The sequence below is a fragment of the Hermetia illucens genome, chromosome 4 (assembly GCF_905115235.1).
Source record: "Hermetia illucens chromosome 4, iHerIll2.2.curated.20191125, whole genome shotgun sequence".
Lineage (NCBI taxonomy): Eukaryota > Metazoa > Arthropoda > Insecta > Diptera > Stratiomyidae > Hermetia > Hermetia illucens.
This window is the reverse complement of record NC_051852.1, coordinates 116633293-116642326: the sequence shown is the minus strand read 5'-3', so window position 1 is coordinate 116642326 and position 9034 is coordinate 116633293. Positions and strand designations below refer to the sequence as shown.

The 9034-nt window shown below is 38.2% G+C and overlaps 2 protein-coding genes across 2 annotated transcripts; both read right to left on the bottom strand.

The window, feature by feature from the left end:
- Nucleotides 1–324: 324 nt before the first annotated feature.
- Nucleotides 325–1668, bottom strand: LOC119654033 (endothelial lipase-like). The gene is made up of 2 exons (XM_038059195.1): nucleotides 1597–1668; nucleotides 325–1310 (listed from the first exon to the last, which is right to left on the bottom strand). Exons 1-2 carry the CDS (start codon nucleotides 1643–1645, stop codon nucleotides 325–327), a joined length of 1035 nt encoding a protein of 344 aa, XP_037915123.1. The 5' UTR covers nucleotides 1646–1668.
- A 5064-nt stretch (nucleotides 1669–6732) lies between these two features.
- Nucleotides 6733–8280, bottom strand: LOC119654859 (lipoprotein lipase-like). Its single transcript, XM_038060444.1, has 2 exons — nucleotides 8174–8280; nucleotides 6733–7802 (listed from the first exon to the last, which is right to left on the bottom strand). Exons 1-2 carry the CDS (start codon nucleotides 8220–8222, stop codon nucleotides 6817–6819), a joined length of 1035 nt encoding a protein of 344 aa, XP_037916372.1. The 5' UTR covers nucleotides 8223–8280; the 3' UTR covers nucleotides 6733–6816.
- Between the last annotated feature and the right edge of the window lie 754 nt (nucleotides 8281–9034).

Sequence of the window (9034 nt, the reverse complement as noted above, 5' to 3'; positions counted from 1 at the left end):
AAGCATGCGGGAACAACCAACCCGTATGAGCTGGTAAGAGTTCCTATAGCCATTATGAGTATAGTGCATGGCAGTCATGCATGTCAAGTTCAATATAGACACGGAGCCTCCTCCTTAAAATATTTTAGCTTTACGATGTCTTTTATTAATGGAGGTAGCCAAGTGTCATTTAGACTTTCAGGAGTTGACTTCCAGTTATATCCATCAAAACATAAAATAACGGAAGCAAGTATTGTATAAGTTCGAACTTTTTGATAACTTGATAATGAAACTCATCCGATATATCCCACAAGGTTATTTTTATTTCTTAAAAGCAAACATTTATTAGCGTATCTTTCCAAGACCATACGGTTGTTGTGAATTGGTTTTTAAATAAAATATTCCCTTATACGTTGTGTTCAAAGGATCACCACCCAAAATGGCATACTCTCCTTTACCTTGACAGCTTTCTTTCAGGATATCTTTGAAGCTCACACATTTGCGCGCCACAAAAATATTATTTATATCCACGATCGATTCTGCCAATAACTCAACACATCTCCGATGTGAACAACTAGCGAAAGGGTCAAACCCGCATCCAGGCTGAGTTTTACCCCAATTGGGATAAAACGCCGCATGACCAATTGGTTCATGAATTCCAAGTCTTCCTCCATTTGTGTGAATACTAAGGACATAATCAGCCACCGAAGAGGTGATTCGATCCTTGTGATATGGCAAAAAAAGTGGCAAGGCGGCATCCAACGAAATAAGGACTCCAATTCGACCAGATCGTATACGCCTCGCTGTAACTCCACACATATGAGCACCTAGACTATGTCCAATCAGATAAATTGAGCTTGGGGGAGTTTCTCCATGAGTACTCAAAAAGTCGATTAGTTTGGCAACTTTTCTACCCGCTTTACCGATACGTTTTCGAGCCGAGAAATAATCAACGGTTTTCGCTGCATCACTCCAGTCAATGATAATTATATTGTATTCGCCTTTTTTAAGGTAAGCTGCAAGTAACGCTTGGTTGACAATGGAGTTGATGTTTCCCATCCAGCCATGTGCCACGATTTTCGTTGGATGTTTTGGGTTGAAATTTGAATTTTTCAGTGAGTTTTTGTCTCCAATGAGGATAAGCTTTCCCTCTTCAGGAGACTGGCGCGTGTGAATATAAAAATTTATCCTGTAAGCAGATTTGTAGCTTCTCGCATATTCTAGTTCACGTTGGGTAATATTGATTTTATAGAATCTTCCATTGACATCAGGTACAGATACTAATTCTTCATAGTTGTAGCTATCATCCCTCTCCTGAGAATATACTTTTTCTGTAAGAAGAAAGTGAAATTATTCTGTTTTGCTCGATTTGGCCCATAAGTTGAATCTCAAGTATTTTAACAATTAGACGATTAAGTGGAAAGAATCCATTCAAATATCTAGCAAACATAATGGTTCAGTATCTCCACTACCTCCCTTACTTGCCCACAGAATCTATCTACCTTTCATGTGCTATGCAAAATCAATTTGAAAGGAGTAACTAAAACTCTAATTTTATAATAGTACAAACGCCAATTTATATACCATCTATGCTAATTATGAAAACATTAAACTTACTCGAAGTAAACGGTAATAATAGCACAATTATGATAAAACTCCAGGACATTTGTACAGAACACTTTCAAGAACTTGAATGAAACGAGCATGTAATTGGAGAAAGTAACTTTCCAAGCAGTTAATCAACTATTGATTTTTTATATCTAGGTTTGCGCATTACTGTCATTACAGTTAAAGCATTTAGGGAAGGTATGGATGAATAAATCAAAATCCTGCAAAGTAATCCGACTGGAAGAATGGCCCACTACCTAAATTCTAGAACCCTCGACCATTGAGACTGTTTACGACTGTTAATGGTTAGACTACCATCAGTACCCTTAGCATTATCGATCCCAGATATTTCTATTTATCACATATTTTGCTGATTGAAAATGTCAATGATATACCTATTCTCTTAAGGGGGTCATCCCGTATGTCGGATTCGCAGAATCGATTTTTTTTCCATCAATTATATCTAGATATAGTGTAGAATATATGGGCAAAGTGGTTTTTTGATATTTGGAGTCGTTCGGAAATTATAGTGTTAAACACGTGATAAGTCACATGCCAGATTTATGTCGATCGCAGTAATAAAGCTCGTATTTATCGGTCCGAATGATGTTGCAATGACTTCGCTAAAAAGACAAGAATTGCAGCCAAGGCTGTACATGTGTTTCTTCAAGAAACCTAAGGTTTATGGATTAGGTATAGCAGATTAATGGTCAGTTAAGCTTTTATGGCTAAAAATCACATTCTACTTTTTAAATGCGTTTTTCTCGAAACTGCATGCTGAAAATCGGCTGCCACCATAGCCCAAAATCTATCCAACGAAATTCTTTGAAATTTTCACGACTTGCGAATTGCGATTCGTTCAGTAGTTTTTTTTATTCATTTATTCATTGAAGAAACCGTGAAAAAACACCAAAATTCACAAAAAAAAGTTTAACACGGCCCCAAAAATTTAGCTTTTAATATTTTTTAATAATCCTAGTTTGTGGACGGTAGTTAAGTCTGTACTTGCCCCATATTCCAATAACTAACTTTGCGATCCGGGTGGAAAAATTACCATACACGCTTAAGATATTAATAAATCTATGGCCGAAAAAAGAATGACCTTCACACGGGATGACCCCTTTAAACAGAGGTTATTCTCCACATCTCTGAACTCAAGATTTACGAAGATTTTCCGAACGGACCATTTGCCTTACCTAGCCTGAAATCTATTGATTTCAGTATAGTTCAGAAAAAAGGTTCTGCTGGTTGTTCAACCGTATAAGCATCAGTGGCTAAAACTTTTAATACTCAAATATTAGGACTAAGTGTAGTCATATTTCCAAATAAACGCTGACGAAGCATGTAAGTCAAAAGTTTTTGAAATTTTGTCTAAAATGAAAAAAATGGTTTCGATTAATGTTTGATGAAGTAAATCTGACATCGGTTGAAAAGTAAGGAGAGGGAGTGGTTAAGAACTAAGAATTTAAAGTGGGACAGAACTCATTCTCAGAAACTATCTAGTCTTAAAATCTATTAAAAAATAGCAACATGGCCTCAAAATACATTCCAGACCGTTCAAATAGGGTTTATAATAGTATTTTAATACTTTGATGGATAATCCCCTCTAAATCCATCCTAGGATTACAAAATTTCCGAAAATAAAATCAGTGTTTGATCGTCTGATAAAGTAGAAAATTTTTCGTTTTCATTGGGGATTATACTGAGTTCATCAGATCTATTCCAATTCTTTCAATTGTTTTTAGAAAACCCTTTAAAAACATCAAGGGCGTCTTCGTTTGAGTTGCGGTGGAGGAGCTCCAGTATCCGCTGTTTTTGGGACTGTGCAAGGGGTTTCTGCCCGTCGCGTCGGTATCCCTCGACTCCAGTACCTCGGTGGTGGCGACATCAAATTCTACAAATGATTTTGCAGCACATCTCTACCAACAGCGAAGAATGATGGGTCGAAAGAGATTACTCGCTGACGAAGACAATAGATCCATTCTCAAAGAGCACTTCAACTTCGACATCTAAAGATGTTCAGAGTGAAACAGTGAGTAAAACGAACAATCCTGACAAGCGTCACCGAGAACAGAGCCCTAATTTGGAAGAACTGTTGAAAAGAGTACTATACAAAGAGGAGGAACCTACAGACAGTTAGCAGGCACCTAAATGCAAAAAAAGCATTTCGGTTGTTCCAACAAAAACAACTAAAAGTTCGGAATGTGCCAAATGTGGGCGTGTCGCCTAGCGAAGCGAAACTCAAGAGAAATGAGAACGATGAATATACCAAGGCTATGGAAAAACAGGCGAAAAAAAGCAAAAATGCTAATTCCGCCAGAAACAATTGTAATCTCCAACCTTCCCAACTTTTGTATTTGGATTTAATTGAATGAATTTGAGGAAAACCTATGCCGACATTCAAATGCCCACAATGTGACTACCAGCGGAGACAGCACAAAATTGTTTGGCGTTAGAAAAGTACTAGTTGGATAGGTTGTTTGTCGTTTAAGAGAACAGATCCCATTCCCATTCCCATCCCCCTATCCTCCCCCTCATAGTTTCGCACTTCGCGAAGGCATGCACCAGCGAAACCTTGTTCTAAACTCAAGGGTATGAATTCCAAATGTGATCGTAGGTGACTTGCGTGGGTCCTCGAGTAGGAAAAAAATAGCAACTAACACGATAGCCCGCAGCTTATTAGAAACATTTACTCAGTTGAATGAAGAACAAGCAAACGAAGGTGATGTAAACACCTATCGGAAAGGGGATCCGGCTCAATTATAGATCTGCCGCGCACCAAAACTGACAAGAACGACAAAATATATCTAACTGGGATGGATGAGCTCCCCACGGCTAGAGGCTCTTCATCTAACCTAATGCATCATCAGAGCATTTCACGCGTGCATACTTAAAAGTGCCTAGGAGATGTACACTCTCCAGTAGAAAATTCAACTATTTCAACAAAATAGTGAAATGGCTAGTATTCGATCGACTGGCCCCGAACCAGACGAAGGACTCAGCAGACGGTAGGTAGCATTCGGTGGCAAGGGAGCATACCAATAATGAACTCTGCAAGAACCTCAAGCTGGTCATCCAACGGAGCAACAGGGAATATTTTAAAGAGGTCTGCTCGAAGGCGGACATAAAATCCATGGGGGAAATGCCTATAGAATCATAATGGAACGAGTCAGAGTCCGTTTATCATCAACTCCATGGTCTCATCAATGTGAAAAAGGTCAGCAAGGCGCGTTTGTGACCGCCATGCATGGAAGAAAGGAGACCAAGCAAATGTAAGCAAGTTCTACTCCGTGATGAAATCCCTAATGGTGGTTGCACGAGGCAGAGACAGAGGCGGGTTGGTCTCAATGGGCAAAACCCCCACACACTGGCATGTCAAACCAAGTGTCTTTTGGAGATTACAACCTCCTCAGAAAAAAACAGAAAATACAGCTATAATATACATATATGCATATGGTGGTCATATGCCCTGAGTGGTGCATGTGTATGCGGCATCATTTCTACTTTATCGAAATTCGCTGCAGCTCTCTCCAAATCTTCTCGAAAAACGTAAACTCCGCCTCTATTGTTCAGCACCATGAGTTTCTATGGCAACTTGTCGGTCTCTTGGGAATAGTAATTTCCATTGCATGACATAGCCAGTAATGTAGTTGTAGCTTTCACTTAAAGTGTAACCTAACCACTACTACTTTCGGCTTCTAATCAACACATAACTAGCCGACATATGTAGATCATTGTTCAAGCCTTTCTTGGTCCAGAATGAGGTGCTAACGGGAGCCTTTGGGTTATAGTCCAACAAGTGCTTCCATGACATCGAGCTCGGTACCGCCGTCGGCTATTAAGATAGATAAATTGACGACACCCTTGACGTTCTGCCCGTAATGTAGAACATTGGTTTTATTGATGTTTATCTTCAGTCCCATTCTGGTTGTGTTTCCAAATCATAAACTATTTGACCGAGGTTTGTGGCGAGATGAGAAATCACACAGATGTAGCGTAGACGTTTGGAGAAAGGTGTTATGATCCAAAGAAGGCCTTCGCATCCTCCGTACTAAGTAACACGTAGAACGTCATCAATTAATTATATTAGATTAGTTTTTCTCCGATGTGACCTGCCATTAAGTAGATAGCGGGTTCAGGACCAACCATTTCTAAACAAAAATTAATTTTTCCACTTCCAAATGATTGCCAGGTCTCGTAAACGAAACATTTATAACTGCGGGGTTCGAAGATTTCCACTCTTGCAAGAATCGGCGTACATAATGAAGATCTCGCTTCTGGCAGAGGTCAGCATTTTTTTTGTGTTGCACATCCAAAAGTAAATTCCTAGATTTATTGCTGCTCGCCATGTGGATGATGTGATTAGATGCATATTAGCGCTAACTTGAAATTCAACCAGGCAGCCTCTGCACTCGAGCAATGCAGCTACAGAAAGTCGCATCATTGTCGTCATGGGGACCATGTTTCCCCATCATGCAAGATATTTTCTGATGTCACAATGGTTTTCAACCTTTAGGAACACTTTTATGGACTGCACTCATTTGCTCATAGCAAGCCTCCCTCTCTTCTGGATCAGATGTCTCTGTTGATATATAACACTGCCACTATTGACATATTCCTCATTCTGGCCGTCCCAGGTCATGTAGGCCCCCCCAACGGACATGGTGAACATTAATTCGACATAAGATTCACGCTTACTTCAGGCAAGCTTTTCAGAATAAATTAGCACTACCATAAGAGGAAAAGCAGCATTCCTTGCAGTTCTACCACCTTCACTACCTTAACCCTAAAAAATCCAGCTTGTATTGCTAAAACTCTTGCTAAAGTCGAGGACAACGAGCATTGTGGGAAGCCTCGATACCATCATTACAAAAGTGTTTCAAGCCTCACTCTATCGTACTACTACGTTACTGCAGGTGTATCACTTGAAAAACATTAAGTATAACGATAATATGTTGGAAAATGAAATGGAGAAAGGTGGAAGTTGAACAAACTCATCAGCTTTAACCCTTTTTCTAAAATAATTCGATTAAAGGACGTCAAAATTTACCCAATGAATCAATTTCTTACTTTTGATAAAATAACTACACTTTACTTTGAATTGGACATTTATTCCATATACATATGTACATATAAATATCTATGTTATTATCGCTATTACGGTATTTACAGATAGTTGATAATATACCAATGCTCGATTAAATAGGACTCTTAAATATTAACAATTACTTACGGTATGGCTCCCGTACTAAACGGTTGCCGTGAATTTGTTTTTAAATAATACACGCCCTTATAATCAAAATTAATAGGATCTCCGCCCATATAAGCAATTTCGCCACCATTCCAGCATCTTTTACTTAAAACTTCATGAAAGCTAGAGCATTTCCGTGACACAAAATTATTCTGATAATTCGTTAAAGACTCTGAGAAATATTCAACACTTCTGCGATGTGAACAGCTGGATAGGGGATCAGCACCGCATCCTGGTTGTCTTTTACCCCAATTTGGGTAGAACGAAGCATGACCAACTGGTTCATGAATTCCTAGCTTTCCTCCATTCGTATGAATGCTCAAAACATATTTAGCATCCGATGAGCTAATGCGGTCTTGGTCGTTTGAAGCAAACAATGGCAGAGCAGCATCTAAGGATATGATTACCCCAACACGTCCAGAACGAACATTTCGTGCCGCAATCGCGCACATATGAACTCCTAAACTGTGCCCAATCAAATAGATTGTACTGGGATCGGTATTCCCATATTCACTTAAGAAATCTATCAATTTCGCCACTTTTTTGCCAGCTTGTCCGATTCGCTTTCGAGCCGCGAAATAATCGAATGTGTTAACTGCATCACTCCAGTCCACAACAATCACATTGTACTCTCCTTTGCGGAGATACGCAATGGGCAGAACTTGATTAATAAACGAATTCTTATTTGCTCTCCATCCGTGCACTATAATTCTCGTCGGGTTTTTCGGGTTGAAGTAGCTTCTTTCCAAGGAGTATGTATCCCCAACTATCAAACGTTTATCCTTGCCAGAATAATGCCGCGTAAGGACGTAGAAGTCGACCCTGTAATCTGATTTGAAAGATTTCACGTAGGCATTTTCTCGCTCAGTTAAATTGATTTGATAAAACTCTCCATTGATATCGGGTATTGATGCCATTTCATCATCACTTTCTGTAGTGTTTTCTCCGCGGAAATCGCTTTCGGCTACAATCGAGATGAAGAAAAATTAAATGTTTGAATATTTATCTGATTAAATTAAGGGGCCCCGAAAAAACCGTAACAAATTTCTGTTCGATACATATTGGTGCTAATTAGTAAATCATCACTTTTTATTAAATAAATTTTATTATTCATTAATTTTTTTTATTTTATATGATTTCATCTAGGTAATCCACACACACTTAATTAAATAAATTGAGCATAAAATAAATTAAAGTACAGCGGATGTGTATATACATGTTTCAATCTACGTATTTACATTTTATCAAAAATTAGAATTATCAATGAAAATGATTTACATAGCAAAGAAAAGAACGACGGGCTCCTTAAGATAAACACTCAAATTCAAAACATACTCAAAACCAGCGGCAATAGAAATAAAAGAGAGACGAGAATTTTAAACATTTTCGCACAACACTCTCAACCCAAAAAACCTGAATTCGAACTGTTAAAAAACTATTTATATATCAATTGTAAAGATATGATAGACAAAATGTTATCTTCCTTCTTGTAAATTATCAAAGATGACATGGTTAAGGTCATTTTATCGAGCTTTGTCACCTTAGATGGTTGCACCTTATCAGTGAACACACCAAGTCTAGGGGAAACAAGAGTAAAAAGAATATTTCATTAATTAAATCTACATCGTAGATTGGCTCTTTGTGTAGTTGAATAATTCGAGTATCGCCCAGGGCAGGAATTGTAAATATTAAGCATTACGACAGGTTGCAAAACATTTGATACTGCGATAAAGGGTAAATTATAACGATAGATAATCCGTTCTGGATAGAGACGCAAAATAGCAGATATTTAACGGCAATAAAATAAGTTAATCATTTAATAAAATAAACAATTTACGAAACACATGGTGAAGATATTTTGCAATACAATTTTCAAGTTTGAGAATTAATTCCCGACATTAAAATCTACTTTTTTAGGGTTTTTTATTAAAATTATTCAGTCTATCTGTCTGCCTTTTCTTTTTAGCTGGAAAGAATCCTTAATGGATACGCATCTAGAATTGAGACGTACATGTCGGACTCTTAATAATAATAATAATAATCGTTGGCGCAACAATCCATATTGGATCAGGGCCTTGAAGTGTGTTAGAGCACTTCATTCATGACCGTAACGGTACACTAGGAGGCAATGTGGTCAGCATTGCGGTCGCCCGAGATTATTACCCTGATTTGACTCAGGTACTCATTCACAGCTGA

Coding starts and splice junctions, on each gene's coding strand:
- LOC119654859 (XM_038060444.1), bottom strand. CDS start 8,222: ATGTTTAAAATTCTCGTCTCTCTTTTATTTCTATTGCCGCTGGTTTTG. Junction 7,803..8,173: donor TCTATTGCCGCTGGTTTTGA/GTATGTTTTGAA, acceptor TCTCGATTGTAG/CCGAAAGCGATTTCCGCGGA.
- LOC119654033 (XM_038059195.1), bottom strand. CDS start 1,645: ATGTCCTGGAGTTTTATCATAATTGTGCTATTATTACCGTTTACTTCG. Junction 1,311..1,596: donor ATTATTACCGTTTACTTCGA/GTAAGTTTAATG, acceptor TTCTTCTTACAG/AAAAAGTATATTCTCAGGAG.